This window comes from Pristiophorus japonicus, chromosome 20 (assembly GCF_044704955.1).
Source record: "Pristiophorus japonicus isolate sPriJap1 chromosome 20, sPriJap1.hap1, whole genome shotgun sequence".
Classification (NCBI taxonomy): Eukaryota; Metazoa; Chordata; class Chondrichthyes; family Pristiophoridae; genus Pristiophorus; species Pristiophorus japonicus.
This window is the reverse complement of record NC_091996.1, coordinates 86,165,949-86,183,319: the sequence shown is the minus strand read 5'-3', so window position 1 is coordinate 86,183,319 and position 17,371 is coordinate 86,165,949. Positions and strand designations below refer to the sequence as shown.

The following is a 17,371-nucleotide window of genomic DNA, read 5'->3' as shown; positions in this document are numbered from 1 at the left end:
AAAGACCAGCGTGAGCGTCCGTTACTGCGCGTGGGTGGGGGGGGGGGGGGTGGTGAGCCCCGACAAGCGGGCCGTGCCAGCAAAACTCCATCCCGCCCCAGTTCGGCGAGGGCTATTCAACTGCAGAGGGCGTCACGGCCCAGCTCGATCCCAGGTCCTCGCCCAACGATTCAGTCGGGGGGACCCACCCCCCCCGCCCACACACCCCCAGGGGGGGGTCACAGACTGGGCATCCATTGCGCATGGGGTCAGACACGGCTGTGGTGGCCCCCTTACCTCCCCCCCCCGACAGGTGACGATCGGGCCGTCCAGACTGGCCTGGGTGGGGCTGCGGGCACTTGCGGACCCCGACAGGGCATGGGTGAGCGTCCTGAGGTGAAGTGAGTGTGGGGCAGAAAGGAACAACAACTTGTGTGTATTTATATAGCGCCTTTAACGTGGCACACCTTCGAAGGACCACACTGCTTCAAGGTACAGCGCGTGTTGGAGAACGACGGCTGTGAAGAGGGCAGCTGGATTGGACGTCACTAAGGTCCAGGTCGCTGATTGGAGCGCGGGCAGGTACAGCAGGAGCGGCGAGGTCGGGGCGAAGGAGCGGCGAGAGACTGTAGAGCAACGTGATCGGGGCCCGGGAGAGGCGAGAGTTACAGGGCCCAGGAGATCCGAGGGCCGAGGGGCAGCACGGGCCCAGCCCACACTGTGCGATATGTGCGCGCACTGGGTCCGTGCAGCAGAGCTGGTCTCCAGTCGTCCTGGTTAACCCTTGCCACTGGACCAAGACCTCGCTCTGTCAAGCCCCGTGTGGTGGCTGGTGTGCAACGGCCACCCCACGTTAAAAAAATCCACCCACAGGCATCTTCCACCCTTCAGGATGTAGTTCGGGATCCGGAATATTAGGTTCTTCATAGAAACACCTGGGAACTCATCCCTTTTTGGCGTGGAAGCAAGTCATCCTCGACACGAGGGACCGCCTACGATGATTAATGTAATGAAACGTCCCAAGGAGCTTCACAGCGGTGTTATAAGACAAAACAGATAAATTTGACACCGAGCCGCATAACACGAAATTAGCGCAGGTGACCAAAAGCTTGGTCAAAGAGGTCTGTTTTAAGGAGCGTCTTGGAGGAAAGAGAGGTAGAGAGACGGAGAGGTTTAGGGAGGGAGTTCCAGAGCTTGGGCCCCAGGCAACAGAAGGCACGGCCACCGATGGTGGAGCGATTATAATCAGGGGATGGTCAGGAGGGCAGAATTAGAGGAGCGCAGACATCTTGGGGGGGGGTTGTGGGGCTGGAGGAGATTACAGAGATAGGGAGGGACAAGGGCCATGGAGGGATTTGAAGACAAGGATGAGAATTTTGAAATCGAGGTGTTGCTTAACCGGGAGCCAATGTAGGACAGCGAGCACAGGGGGTGATGGGTGAGCGGGACTCGGTGCGAGTTAGGACACGGGGCAGCGAGCACAGGGGGTGATGGGTGAGCGGGACGCGTTGCGAGTTAGGACACGGGGCAGCGAGCACAGGGGGTGATGGGTGAGCGGGACGCGTTGCGAGTTAGGACACGGGGCAGCGAGCACAGAGGGTGATGGGTGAGCGGGACTCGGTGCGAGTTAGGACACGGGGCAGCGAGCACAGAGGGTGATGGGTGAGCGGGACTCGGTGCGAGTTAGGACACGGGTCAGCGAGCACAGGGGGTGATGGGTGAGCGGGACTCGGTGCGAGTTAGGACACGGGGCAGCGAGCACAGGGGGTGATGGGTGAGCGGGACTCGGTGCGAGTTAGGACACGGGGCAGTCGAGTTTTTGATGAGCTCAAGTTTAAGAGGTTTCCGTAGTGTAGCGGTTATCACGTTTGCCTCAGACGCGAAAGGTCCCCGGTTCGAGCCCGGGCGGAGACATTATTTGGGAGTGGGGTACTGAGGTGAATGATCAGCCATGATCATATTGAATGGCAGTGCAGGCTCGAAGGGCCGAATGGCCTACTCCTGCACCTATTTTCTATGTTTCTATGTTTTACGTAGGGTAGAATGTGGGAGGCCGGCCAGGAGTGTGTTGGAATAGTCAAGTCTAGAGGTAACAAAGGCACGGATGAGGGTTTCGGCAGCGGATGAGCTGAGGCAGGGGCTGTGGCAGGCGATGTTACGGAGGTGGAAATAGGCGGTCTTAGTTATGCTGCCGATATAGAAACATAGAAACATAGAAAATAGGTGCAGGAGTAGGCCATTCGGCCCTTCGAGCCTGCACCGCCATTCAATGAGTTCATGGCTGAACATGCAACTTCAGTACCCCATTCCTGCTTTCTCGCCATACCCCTTGATCCCTGGATTTGGCCACCTAACTCCGCAAACACCAAGTGGAACCTCGGACCTTCCTACGCTGACCAGCTCAGTATTATGCTATGCAATGCTTTTTCCACTGAACATGATCATATCCTAACTTGCACTAACTCCCATGCACCCATCACCCCTTTACTCGCTGACCTACACTGTTTTCTCCTCCAGCTCTACAACCCTCCAAGAACTCAGCATTCCTCCAACTCTGGTCTCGAGTGTATCTCCCACCTTCCACTGCTTCACCACTGGCGGCCGAGCCTTCAGCCGTCCAGGCCCCAAGCTCTGGAATTCCCTTCCTAAACCTCTTCCAACTCTTTCTCCTCCTTTAAGGCACTATTTAAAACCTACCTCTGACTAAGAATTTAGCTACCTGTGCTAATATCTCCTTCTTTGCCTTGGTATCAATTTTTATCTGAATACATTCCTGTGAAGTGCCAGGGATATTTTACTATGTTAAAAGTGCTATATAAATGCACTTTGTTGTTCTCAATAAGGTAATAGTGACAAAGATTTTTTTTTGGGGGTGGGGGGGTAATTGTAGGATATTACAGAAGGATGGGCAAATAGCCCCACCTCATCAGAACTTATCCTTGTGATCTGATAGAAAGATGCACTTTCTGCGCTCCTAAGTAACCTTTTGAGCATGGTCACGGAGTTTCCTGTCAAGGAGTGATCATATTATCACAGCTAATGAAAAAGAAACTTAGAAGGTGCCGGAAACTTATTTCAGGGTTAACTATGTCACCGAGGTTGTGAACAGTTTGGTTCAGCCTCAGACAGGAGTTGGGGCGAGGGATGGAGTCAGTGGTTAGGGAACGCAGTTTGTGGCGGGGACCGAAAACAATGGCTTCGGTCTTCCCAATATTCAATTAAAGGAAACTAGAACACACAGCACACGGGAATGTGCACGCTTCCCATGAGATAGGCTGGGTTTGTTCTCATTGTTACAGAGGAGGTTGAGAGGAGACCTCGTTGAGGTGTACAAAATATTGAGGGGCCTGGATATAGTGGATAGCAAGGGTCTCTTTCCATTGGTGGAGGGGCCTATTACGAGGGGGCATAGTTTTAAGGTGGTTGGTGGAAGGTTTAGAGGGGATTTGAGGGGCGGGGGGCTTCTTTACTCAGAGGGTTGTGGGGATCTGGAACTCGCTGCCTGGAAGAGTGGTGGATGCAGAAACCCTCACCACTTTTAAAAGGTGCTTGGATGGCACTTAAAGTGCTGTAACCTGCAGGGTTACAGACCTAGAGCTTGTAATTGGGATTAGACTGGATGACCTTTTGTTGGCCGGTGCAGATATAATGGTAAGTACTGCAGGGAATAGAATACAGCCAGGGTGATCTCCTGGACTAGTGTCAATCGCCTGGATGGATCGGAGAGGAATTTTCCCAGATTTTTTCTCCCTAAATTGGCCTGGGTTTTGATCTGGTTTTTGTCTCTCCCAGGAGATCACATGGCTCCGGTTGGGGAGGAGTGTAGAATGTTTCAGTGTAAGGGGGTGTCGCAGTTGTGTGAGGGGCGGACTGGTTGGGCCGGGTGCTCTTTACCTTTCCGTCATTGTTCATAGGTTTATATGTAACCTTCAGGGCTGCTGACCGAGGGCCGTGCGGCTCTTTGTCGGCCGGCGGGAAACGATGGGCCCAAATGGCCTTCTGCGCTGTAAATTTCTATGTTTCTATGAGATACTCACTCTCCTCCCCAGTAAACCTTGGTGGTAATGATAAAACTGGACCTCCTACATGGGAAGAGAAAGAAAGGGTTAATAGTACAACGTGGTTAATCGCTCAACTTAGGAAAGATCCCAGGACTCTTTACATGGTGGGAGTTGGTAACAATTCTACTGTTGGCCTCCAAACCCATTTTTTGTTCCTTTACTTGTCCCATTACCACCACCATTTGCGTTGCCCCATCAGTTGCTCTCCTCTACACCGGGAGGAGACCAAATGCAGACTGGGGTGACCGCTTTGCAGGAACACCTCTGTTCAGCCCGCAAGAGTAAGGTTACTAATTTTCAGAAAAACGCAGATTATGAATTAAAAATTGATTGATACAAGCTTTTGGAATTAAGCTGGACAATTAAGGACACCTTGTGGTCAGGAACCAAAACTGATTTCATGCAGAACAACCACGGAGATGTTACATGAGGCCCTGAACTTGATTGACCAGGGAGGGGAAAACAAGCCCACTGGAGACATCGAGTCTGTAAAAGGACCGGACAACAAAGGAACCCCACAGAACGCAAATAAGGAAATATCTTTTGCACTGTCGACACCGCGTGCAAATTTGTAGCCATTCAAATCCAGCACCAGAGCCAGTTAAACAGATCATCACCTCGGTAATCGGATTTCGGAAGCAAGAAACTTATTCATAGTAGGGATATAAATATTCAGACACAGAGACACACAAGCAGGCAACAGAGGAAGGACACAGGAGCAGGAGGAAGAGACAGAATGACACGGAAGGAACAGGCCCCGCAGAGAACGGACAGAAGAATAACCAACCGGTCACGGAACCCATGCTACAGCAACAGCTACAACAGCTACAGTCAGGAATGGCGATTGTATGTCTTCAGTCAAATTTCTCTCAGAAGTCTAGTCCTGTAGTTTTTATCGGTTTTTGTTGCGTTAATAAAACGGACGCTGGGTTAAGTCTTGAAATGTTGTGCCACATGTTGTACTTTCCCACTATAAGTTCCGAGGTCTGAGAATCAGGGTAGAGTGAATAACAAAGACCCTACTCAAGTGTTGCCCCTCCCACCCCCCGAGCTTCCGGTCGCCTGTCGCTTTAATTCCCCACCCCCACCTCTCACTCTGACCTCTGCATCCTCGGCCTCGTGCACCGCCCCAACCCAGCTCAACTCCAGCTCTGGGGGAGCGGCACCTCATCTTGCGATCAGGCAACTTTGCGGCCCTCCGGGACTCAGCGGCGAGTTGGAAAGATGGGGAGCCATTTTGAGTCTCGCAGACTCCATGTGCAAACTGGGAACAGAAGAGTCCATTATTGCAGTCAATCAACCAGGATCAACCAGGATCACCACAAAGCAACGTATCGATACCAACTTAAGAAATAGGAGCAGGAGTTGGCCATACGGCTCCTCGATCATGGCTGATCCGATCATGGACTCAGCTCCAGTTCCCCACCCGCTCTCCGGAACGTATACAGTAGGAACAGCGCTGCAGAGAACGGCCAGAAGAAGAACCAACGGGTCACGGTACCAACAACCATGGACCTACAATAGCTACAACCAGTAAGGGCGATTGTATGTCTGCAGTCGATTTCTCTCAGGTGTCTAGTCCTGTAGTTTTGGTTAGTTTTTTCTACATGATAAAACTGGCACTGGGTTCAGCCTAAATTTTGTCCTTTTCCCCTATAATTCCCGAGGTCAAAGCATCATCATCATCATCATAGGCGGTCCCTCGAAACGAGGATGACTTGCTCCCGCGCGGAAAAGAGAATGAGTTCACAGGTGTTTCATTGAAGGACCCCGAACTACATCCTGAAGGGTGGAAGATGCCTGTGGGTGGATTTTTTAACGTGGGGTGGCCGTTGCACACCAGTCACCACATGGGCTTGACAGAGCGAGGTCTTGGTCCAGTGGCAAGGGTTTACACCATCAGGGTAGAGCGTAAAACAAATACATGCACTACAAAGCCTGTCCCTCTATTCAATGAGATCCTAACCTCTGACCCAACATTTAACAGCCTGGGTTCCATAACGCTTAATGCAAAAATCTATCGACCTCAGTCTTCAAAGCTCCAGTTGACCCTTAGTATCCAAGGCTTTTTGGGGTGGGGGAGTGGTTCCAGAGTTCCACCGTCCTTTCGATGTTGCCAGGACTGGAGAATTTTAGCGATGAGGAAAGATTGGGTAGTCTGGGGTTGTTTTCTTTGGAACAGAGGAGGCTGAGGGGAGACCTGATTGAGGTGTATAAAATGATGAGGGGCCTGGATAGAGTGGATAGGACGGACCTATTCCCCTTAGCAGAGGGGTCAACAACCAGGGGGCATAGATTTAAAGTAATTGGGGGGAGGTTCAGAGGGGATTTGAGGGGAAATGTCTTCACCCAGAGGGTGGTGGGGGTCTGGGGCGGAACTCACTGCCTGAAAGGGTGGTAGAGGCAGAAACCCTCACCACATTTAAAAAGTACTTGGATGTGCACCTGAAGTGCCGTAACCTGCAGGGCTACGGACCGAGAGCTGGAAAGTGGGATTAGGCTGGGTGGCTCTTTGTCGGCCGGCGCGGACACGATGGGCCGAAATGGCCTCCTTCCGTGCTGTAAATTTCTGATTTTCTGATTCTTTGTGTGAAGAAGTGCATCCTGATTTCACTCCTGAATGGCTAGAAATTGATTTTTTGGGGGGAGTTATTTTCACCTGAGTGGATGAATCAAATTCCAAACAGGGTTGTCAGGCCCCCTCAGATGTGTTAAAAGTCAAATCATCCTTACCTCCAGCCTTTCTTCTTAATGATGTTTCCCAGTGTGACTTCAGCCCTAGAATGAGCAAGAGGGCAAAGAAAGAGAGAGAGAGTGAGACAAAGAAAGAGGCAAATAAATGGGGTCAGTGGGAGCAACACCCCCATCACAAGAATTCAAGAATTACTTTTTTAAAGTATCACATGAGGCCTTCACTCGCGAGGCCCAGGGTTTGGGATTGGGAAGATTGGTGTTGGGGGGGGGGGGGGAGGTCAAGGGTTGGATCAGGAGCAGAGAGAAGATAGGGGCCAAGGGTCAAGGGCCAGATCAGGAGCAGAGGGGAGATTGGTGCCATGGGTCAGCGGTCGTTGGGAGCAGAGGGAAGATGGGGGTCAGCGGTTGGAGCAGAGGGAAGATGGGGGTCGGTGGTCGGAGCAGAGGGAAGTTGGAGGTCAGGGGTCAGGTTGGAGCAGAGGGAAGTTGGAGGTCAGGGGTCAAGTCAGAGCAGAGGGGTGATGGGGAGGTCAGGGGTCGGGGTGGGAGCAGAGGGAACATCGGGGGTTAGGAGGTCAGATGGGAGCAGAGGGGAGATGGGGGTCAGGGAGTCAGGGTGGGAGCAGAGGGAAGTTGGGGGTCAGGGGTCAGGGTGGGAGCAGAGGGAAGTTGGGGGTCAGGGGTCGAGGTGAGAGCAGAGGGAAGATGGGGGTCAGGGAGTCGGGGTGGGAGCAGAGGGAAGTTGGGGGTCAGGGGTCGGGGTGGGAGCAGAGGGAAGTTGGGGGTCAGGGGTCGAGGTGAGAGCAGAGGGAAGGCGGGGGTCAGGGGATCGGGTGGGAGCAGATGGGAGATTGGGGCTAGGGGTCAAGAGTCAGATCAGGAGCAGAGGGGAGATGGGGGCCGAGGATCAGGGGTCGGGTCCTGTGATGTCAGGTCGTGAGCCCTGGCTCCACATACCGGCCTGTAACTTACCTTGTCTGTTACCGGCAGCCGGTTTCCCCGAGTGTTGCCCGCGATGGTGCTGGCCGCATCAGGGCCAAACCAATCTTACAGCAGGAGGCCTCGGGCAGGAGTCGGGCCCATCATTGGCATGTGCAGAGAGCCTAATGCCTGCTTAAAGGTCTTATCTTCTTTGCCGTCCCCCAAATGTGATGGGTGGCACTATTCGAGACAGAAACTTGCGTGCGGGGGCTTCCTGCCCGCCATTTTGGGGCCTTAGTAGGCCAAGCTGTGCCTGAAAAATGGCGGGGAGGGGTGGTGGGCTGCGTGGACCAGTTTCTAGGCCTTGGTGCCTCACACTGTGCAACTTGATGCTTCTCGATAATACAAGAGAAATGATACAGCTCGCCCATGCCCCAATTCCCCATCGGAAAATTGCTCGGAACTCAGCGCGACGTACTTCCCTGAAGCGTAGATCTCCGCGCTGTCGAACAGGTTGACCCCATTCTCATAGGCCATGGTCAGGATCTCTTCAGCTGCCTGTGGGAGGAGGCCGGAACAAGTGTGAGAAGGCAGCGCAGGAAAAGCATCGAACATAAAATATTATTTTGCGCGATAGAAAGCAAGGCCTCGCATTTCTATAGCGCCTTTCAGGACCTCAGGGCATCCCAAAGTCCCCAACGGCCAACTTTTTTGAAGTGCGGTCAATGCGGCAGCCAATTTATGCACCGCAAGCTCCCACAAGTAGCAATGTGATAACGACCCGATAATCTGTTTTAGTGATGTTGCTTGAGCGATAAGTATTGGCCCCAGGGAGAACTCCCCTGTTCTTTTTCCAATAGAGGCCCCTGTCTTTTATGTCCATCTGAGAGAGCAGACGGGGCCTCGAATTAACGTCTCATCCGAAAGACGGCACCTCCGACAGTGTGGCACTCCCTCAGTACTGTCCCTCCGACAGTGCGGCACTCCCTCAGTACTGCCCCTCCGACAGTGCGGCACTCCCTCAGTACTGCCCCTCCGACAGTGCGGCACTCCCTCAGTACTGCCCCTCCGACAGTGCGGCACTCCCTCAGTACTGCCCCTCCGACAGTGCGGCGCTCCCTCAGCACTGCTCCTCCGATAGTGCGGCGCTCCCTCAGCACTGCACTGGGAGTGTCAGCCTGGATTTATGTGCTCAAGTCCCTGGAGTGGGGCTCGAACCCACAAACTTCTGACTCAGAGGCGAGGGTGCGGGGGGGAATAGGACTTGCAGAGAGAGGGTAGAGGGGCAATGGCCCGAATGGTCTCCGTCTGTCCTGTACCACTCTGTGATTGGGAGGACGGACCATGCTGGAAGCCACCATTGGATGTGAGAGGTGTGGGGCAGCACGAGCCCAAAGTGAGATGTGTGTGTCGAGCCGTGTGGATCACTCACCTCCTCCGAGATCTGGGACCCGAATGTCACCCAGCTCCCTGCAAGGCAACGGACAACAGGCCAATCAGTCCCGGGTTACAGCGGGGAGTGAGGGCAGGGTGTAACTCATTCACCCATACTGACAACCCTTCCCTCCTCCCCTCCCCCGCATTCTCTCTCCCTCCTCCCCTCCCCCTCATTCTCTCTCCCTCCTCCCCTCTCGCATTCCCTCTCCCTCCTCCCCCCCGCATTCTCTCTCCCTCCTCCCCCCCGCATTCTCTCTCCCTCCTCCCCCCCGCATTCTCTCTCCCTCCTCCCCTCCCCCGCATTCCCTCCCCCTCCTCCCCTCTCGCATTCCCTCTCCCTCCTCCCCTCTCGCATTCCCTCTCCCTCCTCCCCCCCCCGCATTCCCTCTTCCTCCCCCCTCCTCCCTCCGCCCGCATTCTCTCTCCCTCCTCCCCCCCCCGCATTCCCTCTCCCTCCTCCCCTCTCGCATTCCCTCTCCCTCCTCCCCCCCCGCATTCCCTCTCCCTCCTCCCCCCTCCCCCCTCATTCCCTCTCCCCCCTCCCCCCGCATTCCCTCTCCCTCCTCCCCCTCCACCCGCATTCCCTCTCCCTCCTCCCCCCTCCGCCCGCATTCCCTCTCCCTCCTCCCCTCTCGCATTCCCTCTCCCTCCTCCACCCCTCTCGCATTCCCTCTCCCTCCTCCCCCCTCCCCCCTCCGCCCGCATTCCCTCTCCCTCCTCCTCCCCGTATTCCCTCTCCCTCCTCCCCCTCGCATTCCCTCTCCCTCCTCCCCCCGCATTCCGTCTCCCTCCTCGCCCCCTCCCCCCGCATCCCTCTCCCTCCTCCACCCCTCGCATTCCCTCTCCCTCCTCTCCCCTCCCCCTGCATTCCCTCTCCCTCCTCCCCCCTCGCATTCCCTCTCCCTTCTCCCCTCCCCCGTATTCCCTCTCCCTCCTCCCCTCCCCCCGCATTCCCTCTTCCTCCCCCCCCCCACATTCCCTCTCCCTCCTCCCCCCCCCCACATTCCCTCTCCCTCCTCCCCCAGCCCAACCCCTCTTCCCACTCCCTTCTCCCCCTCCGCATTCCTCCCCTGCGCACTCCCCCATCCCAAAATCTCCTCCCCCTCGCCCCGCATTCCCCCCCCCCACACTCCCCTCCCTCCTCCCCCACCCCAACACCCCTCCCCGCTCCCTCCCCTCTCTCCCTCCCCACTACCTCTCCTCCCTTCAGGACAATGGCTTCGGTCAACCCTTATACTGCCACCGAACCATCTCACACACACACTCGATCCGACCCATTTAATGATGATCAGTGCTACTCACCAATACCCACACATGAGACCCGCAATCCTGATTTCCCCAGGTTCCTGCAATAGGAAATACATCAAGTAATGTCAATATTCCTGGGAAATCCCACAGCGGCAACGTCAGCAGTCACAGTGGGGTTCAAGACCCATTATAGGCACAGTGTAGAGGGAGCTTTACTCTGTATCTAACCCCGTGCTGTACCTGTCCTGGGATTGTTTGATGGGACAGTGTAGAGGGAGCTTTACTCTGTATCTAACCCCGTGCTGTACCTGCCCTGGGAGTGTTTGATGGGACAGTGTAGAGGGAGCTTTACTCTGTACCTAACCCCGTGCTGTACCTGCCCTGGGAGTGTTTGAGGGGACAGTGTAGAGGGAGCTTTACTCTGTATCTAAACCCCTGTACCTGCCCCGGGAGTGTTTGATGGGACAGTGTAGAGGGAGCTTTACCCTGTATCTAACCCCGTGCTGTACCTGCCCTGGGAGTGTTTGATGGGACAGTGTAGAGGGAGCTTTACTCTGTATCTAACCCCGTGCTGTACCCGCCCTGGGAGTGTTTGATGGGACAGTGTAGAGGGAGCTTTACTTTGTATCTAACCCCATGCTGTACCTGCCCTGGGAGTGTTTGATGGGACAGTGAAGAGGGAGCTTTACTCTGTATCTAACCCCGTACTGTCCTTACCCTGGGAGTGTTTGATGGGACAGTGTAGAGGGAGCTTTACTCTGTATCTAACCCCGTGCTGTACCTGCCCTGGGAGTGTTTGATGGGACAGTGTAGAGGGAGCTTTACTCTGTATCTAACCCCGTGCTGTACCTGCCCTGGGAGTGTTTGATGGGACAGTGTAGAGGGAGCTTTACTCTGTATCTAACTCCGTGCTGTACCTGCCCTGGGAGTGTTTGATGGGACAGTGTAGAGGGAGCTTTACTCTGTATCTAACCCCGTGCTGTACCTGCCCTGGGAGCGTTTGATGGGACAGTGTAGAGGGATCACTTTCACTTCTCCTTTGCATGGACCTCCCGCTCGCTTTACCTCCTCTCTCACCCCACCTACAAAGAGTTTTTATATAACCCCGGTCCCTGCCCCAGCTCCCACCCACGGTTAGCGAGTTGCCATTGCTGATTGGACGTATTGCTGGAGGGTTCATCACATGACCTCCTCCCACCAACCGCCCCACCCCCTTTGCGCTCCCGCTATTGGTCGCCTGACGTGTCCATTATCTTGATGTCCCAATCGGCCAATATGAGAGCAAACAGACACTTCGTGACCTGATTGGACGATTGTTGACTGTCAGTCAGACAGCCTTTTCGTTTCCCTCGCTGATATTTTAATAAGAAACAAAAGGTGCTCAAAGACAATGTAAAAAACACACAATTTCTTTGAATACCCGTTACGATATTTTTCCCCCAGAATTTCTCGCAGCGGGAGTTTGATGTTCGATTCCTGGGGACACCCAGCTAGTGTTAGAATCATAGAATCACAGGAATTCACAGCACAGAAGGAGGCCATTCGGCCCATCGTGTCCATGCCGGCCGACAAAGAGCCACCCAGCCTAATCCCACTTTCCCGCTCTGGGTCCGTAGCCCTGCAGGTTACGGCACTTCAGGTGCACATCCAAGTACTTTTTAAATGTGGTGAGGGTTTCTGCCTCTACCACCCTTTCAGGCAGTGAGTTCCAGACCCCCACCACCCTCTGGGTGAAGACATTTCCCCTCAAATCCCCTCTAAACCGCCCCCCGATTACTTTAAATCTATGCCCCCTGGTTGTTGACCCCTCTGCTGAGGGAAATAGGTCCGTCCTATCCACTCTATCCAGGCCCCTCATCATTTTATACACCTCAATAAGGTCTCCCCTCAGCCTCCTCTGTTCCAAAGAAAACAAACCCAGTCTATCCAATCTTTCCTCATCGCTAAAATTCCTCAGTCCTGGCAACATCCTCGGCCTGGGGAATGTTGATAACTCTCTCCCCTCTCTCGTTAAGCCGGGGGATTGCAGAAGATGTTTGCTGGCCTCTTGAGCTGATCTCTAGTGGCAGCTGGTGACAGACAACGTGTTGGAGAGGGGAGGGAGCGGAGGCAGGGGTCGGAGCAGTGGATCCTGAGGCACCGACTTGAAGACCCGGAACATTCTTTGCTCCTGGCTCGTTGTTCGTTGTCTGCACCTGCTCTGAACAGTGCCACCGATGACCCTTGGCCTCCCTCCGATGACCTCTGACCTCCCACCAACAGTCCCTTGACCTCCCGCCGACAACCCCATACCTCCTGCCACTGACCCCTTGACCTCCCGCCGACGACCCCGACCTCCTGCCGACGGCCCCTTGACCCCCCACGATGACCTCTTGACCTCCCGCCGATGGGCCCTTGACCTCCCGTTGATGGCCCTGTGACCTCCTGCCAACGGCCCCTTGAGCTCCTGTCGATGACCCCCTGAACTCCCGCCACCGACCCCTGACCGCCTGTTGATGACCCCTTGACCTCCCGCCGATGGCCCCTTGACCTCCTGCTGCCGACCCCTTGACCTCCCGCCGCCGACCCTTGATCTTCTGCCGCCGACGGCCCCTTGACCGCCTGTCGATGATCCATTGAACTCCCACCACCAACCCCTTGACCTCCCGCTGCTGACCCCTTGACCTCCCGCCGACGACCCCTTGACCTCCCGCCGCCGACCCCTTGACCTCCATGGCGGTACGGTTGGAAACGCTGATTGGACGAAATCCTGGAGATTCAGCCTGCGGATGTTGCCCGGACTGGAGCATTTGAGCTGTGAGGAAAGATTGGATAGGCTGGGGTTGTCTTCTTTGGAACAGATGAGGTTGAGCAAAAAAAACTTAAACCCAAAGAACTGAATATCGCTCGAGTCTTCACCCCCTCCTGGATTGGGATGGAGAAAAAAGCCGACAAAACCGATAAGTGTGCCTCTTTTCCGTCCAGGGGTGGCGGGGTGGGGGCTGCAATTTCGGCCCCCAAAGCTGTACCCAATACTCCGGATGCGGAGTAAGCCTCCGGGTCAACCCTCGCCTCCTGTCACTATGGAATGAGATACGGCTCGCACACGATGGTGGTGAAGCTATCCCACAATTCATAGCGGCATGGAAACCACTCTATTCGAACGGCTGTGTTTCCAACAGAGGGCTTTTCTTGTTCATCAAGATCCAGGTCGGTGATTGGGGCATGGGCAGGTACTGAAGGAGCGGCGAGAGTTTGTAGAGGGATGTGATTGGGGCCCAGGAGAGGCGAGGGCCCAGGGGCAGCACGGGCCCAGCCCACACTGTGCGATATGTGCGCGCACTGGGTCCGTGCAGCAGAGCTGGTCTCCAGTCGTCCTGGTTAACCCTTGCCACTGGACCAAGACCTCGCTCTGTCAAGCCCCGTGTGGTGGCTGGTGTGCAACGGCCACCCCACGTTAAAAACATCCACCCACAGGCATCTTCCACCCTTCAGGATGTAGTTCGGGATCTGGAATTTTACGTCCATCATTGAAACATCTGTGAACTTTTTGACATGGAAGCAAGTCATCCTTGATACGAGGGACCGCCTATGGTGATTTCTCGGTGCAGTGAATGCTGGGAGAGCCTCGGTTCATAGAAAAACATAGAAAATAGGTGCAGGAGTAGGCCATTCGGCCCTTCGAGCCTGCACCACCATTCAATGAGTTCATGGCTGAACATGCAACTTCAGTACCCCATTCCTGCTTTCTCGCCATACCCCTTGATCCCCCGAGTAGTAAGGACTTCATCAAACTCCTTTTTGAATATATTTAGTGAATTGGCCTCAACAACTTTCTGTGGTAGAGAATTCCACAGGTTCACCACTCTCTGGGTGAAGAAGTTTCTCCTCATCTCGGTCCTAAATGGCTTCCCCCTTATCCTTAGACTGTGACCCCTGGTTCTGGACTTCCCCAACATTGGGAACATTCTTCCTGCATCTAACCTGTCTCAACCCGTCAGAATTTGAAACGTTTCTATGAGGTCCCCTCTCATTCTTCTGAACTCCAGTGAATACAAGCCCAGTTGATCCAGTCTTTCTTGATAGGTCAGTCCCACCATCCCGGGAATCAGTGTAGATTAATGTTAAAGAAAGGCTATGGGGCCCGAATTTGGTTAAGACCCCTGCCCTCGCAAAGTGCCGCCGATTGCCGCCGAGGTACCGGACGGGACTCTGGGCAGGGTTTTCCATGGCCGAGGTCCCTCGAAGGTCGCCGGGCAGCAAATGGACGACGTACGCCACCAATCCGGGCGGGCAGCGGGCGGGAGGTCCCATTCTCGGCGGCAGAGGCGCTTGCCGCCCAAGTGCGGCCGAGGATGGAGCCGGGGCCCACGGAGGGCCGAGGAGCTGGAAATTAAAACCACCAGGAAAGAAAAAAAAAATCTGTCGGAAGACCTTCAGGGGACCCAATCGAGGTAAGGTTTACTCACCTTTTTGTGCACCATCTTCAGACCCACCGTCGGGGACAGACCAGCCAGCTCGCGGGGGTCCTTTCCCCGTTCTGGCGGCCACTCCCGCCCTCACCAATCTGGGAGCTCGGCGGGCGGGAGCTCACTTCGCCGCTCGGTCAGCGGACGGTTCCCGGCGGCTCTTCCCCTCCCCCTCCGGCTCCAGCCCAGGTCGAAAGTGGCACTGGGCGGAACCCGTAGGGGAATGTTGGTGGCAGTCGCCGGCAGTGGGCGGTGAGTCCATCAAATTCGGGCACTTGCATTTATATAGCACCTTTCACCATCACCGGATGTCCCAAAGCGCTTTACAGCCAATTAAGTACTTTTTTGAACTGTGGTTATTCTTGTAATGTGGGAAACGCAGCAGCCAATTTACGCACAGCAAGATCCCACACACAGCAATGTGATAATGACCCAGATAATCTGTTTTTTTTGTTATGTTGATTGAGGGATAAATATTGGCCCCAGGACACTGGGGAGAACTCCCCTGCTTTTCTTCAAAATAGTGCTGTGGGATTGTAGACATCCACCTGAGAGAGCAGATGTGGCCTGGGTTTAATGTCTCATCCGAAAGACGGCACCTCCGACAGTGCGGCGCTCCCTCAGCACTGCCCCTCCGACAGTGCGGCGCTCCCTCAGTACTGCCCCTCCGACAGTGCGGCGCTCCCTCAGCACCGCCCCTCCAACAGTGTGGCGCTCCCTCAGCACTGCCCCTCCGACAGTGCGGCGCTCCCTCAGCACTGCCCCTCCGACAGTGCGGCGCTCCCTCAGTACCGCCCCTCCGACAGTGCGGGGCTCCCTCAGTACTGCCCCTCCGACAGTGCGGCGCTCCCTCAGCACTGCCCCTCCGACAGTGCGGCGCTCCCTCAGTACCGCCCCTCCGACAGTGCGGGGCTCCCTCAGTACCGCCCCTCCGACAGTGCGGCGCTCCCTCAGTACCGCCCCTCCGACAGTGCGGCGCTCCCTCAGTACCGCCCCTCCGACAGTGCGGCACTCCCTCAGTACTGCACTGGTAGTGTGACCTAGATTTTGCTGGTCTGCTTAAACTGGTCATTTTAAACAGGGTCCCTGATGGTGAGACCCTCTCTTTAAAAGAGGTCGCTGATGGAGGGAATCATGCTTTAACAGGGGTCCGACCTCTGTTTAAAATGATGGTAGCACAGTACGAGGGAGGAGGGTGGAGATAAGGACGATAAACGTTAGCCCACAGGTCAGAGTTCACAGACAGCTCCCAGGAAAGGCCCTCGTGGTGAGGAAGGGGTTAATGGTTGACGGTACCTGAACTTCATGCCTGCCCCCTCTTGCTCCGTGTCGCCGAAGGCCAGCCTGTGCATTATGCTGAACTCCAGGGGGCTCCTCTTCTGCCCCGTGCTGGCTGCACCCCGTAACCCCGGGCATCGTGGGGGCGGTGACGATTGCCCACCCGATGGCCCCCTGCCCGGCCTGCGCTGGGTGCATCTCCCGTCCACCCTCGGCAACCGGCGCTGGGGGCTGGTGAACACGTCACTGGTGTGGGGCTTGTAGCCGTACATTGCCGTGAGGGGGAGGGGGAGAGGGGCGAGGGAGAGAGAGGGAGGGAGAGGGAGGTGGAGAAGAGGAAGAGGGAGGGAGAGGGGAGAGGGTGAGAGAGGGAGAGAGGGAAAGGGGAGAGGGAGAGGGAGCGGAGAGAGTGTGGAGAGAGAGAGGGAGCGGAGAGAGTGTGGAGAGGGAGAGAGGAGAGAGGGGAGAAAGGAGGGGGGAGAGCGGAGAGGGAGAGAGGGAGGGAGAGGGAGAGGAAGAGGGGGGGGAGAGAGGGAGAGGGAGGGAGAAGGGGATGGAGAGAAAGGGAGGGGGAGAGGGAGTGGGAGAGGGAAGAGAAGGAGGGAGAGTGGGAGAGGGAGGGAGAAGGGGACGGAGAGAGAGGGAGGGGGAGAGGGAGAGAGAGGAGGGGGAGAGGGGGAAAGGGAGGAGAGGGAGGGAGAGAGAGAGGAGGAAGGGAGGCAGAGGGAGAGGGAAGAGGGAGGGGAGAGAGAGAAAGGGAGGGGGCGAGAGAGAGAGAGGGAGGGGGGAAAGAGAGAGCGGGGAGAGAGAGAGGAGGGAGGGGGAAGAGAGAGAGGGAGGGGGAGAGAGAGAGAGAGAGAGAGGGAGAGGGGGAGAGAGAGTGCGTGGAGAGAGAGAGGAGGGAGGGGGAAGAGAGAGAGGGAGAAAGAGAGACGGAGAGGGGAGACAGAGAGGGAGACAGAGCGGGAGAGAGGAGAGGGGAGCAGGCAGTCAGTCCTCCCGATAAGCAGTGCGGTCCCAGGAAGCGTCTGTCTCACTCTGAGCCGCAGCAAAGCTGATGTGAGCATGAGTGAAGTTTGACGGAGCTGGCTGTGGAGATGTCAGGATATCAGTGATGATCATCGCACTGGAGGGGGACGAGACAAGCCAAGGAGCCCAGACAGAGCTGTGTGCAGCCACCGGGGTCTATGGTGGGAAGTGGAGGAAGGGGAGGGAGGCAGGATCAGGACCACACTGTGCTATTCTCAGCTTCCCTTCGGGGTAGGATAATGCCGCAAAGATCTCGGCTTAATAAAATCTCAATTT

The 17,371-nt window shown here is 55.7% G+C and overlaps 1 protein-coding gene and 1 non-coding gene across 2 annotated transcripts in view; one reads left to right on the top strand and one right to left on the bottom strand.

Moving 5' to 3' along the window:
• The window catches only part of LOC139232811 (voltage-gated potassium channel subunit beta-2-like), a 48,829-nt gene that overhangs the window by 22,333 nt on the left and 9,125 nt on the right, over positions 1 to 17,371 (bottom strand). The window contains exons 2-6 of the mRNA XM_070863305.1: positions 10,395 to 10,438; positions 9,088 to 9,125; positions 8,134 to 8,213; positions 6,774 to 6,818; positions 4,017 to 4,061 (exon numbers count right to left, since the gene is read on the bottom strand). Coding sequence (XP_070719406.1) covers positions 4,017 to 4,061; positions 6,774 to 6,818; positions 8,134 to 8,213; positions 9,088 to 9,125; positions 10,395 to 10,438 — 252 coding nt within the window. The remainder of the gene's footprint in view (positions 1 to 4,016; positions 4,062 to 6,773; positions 6,819 to 8,133; positions 8,214 to 9,087; positions 9,126 to 10,394; positions 10,439 to 17,371) is intronic.
• Positions 1,821 to 1,893, top strand: trnal-cag (transfer RNA leucine (anticodon CAG)). Its single transcript has one exon. It is a non-coding gene; the product is annotated as a tRNA-Leu (tRNA).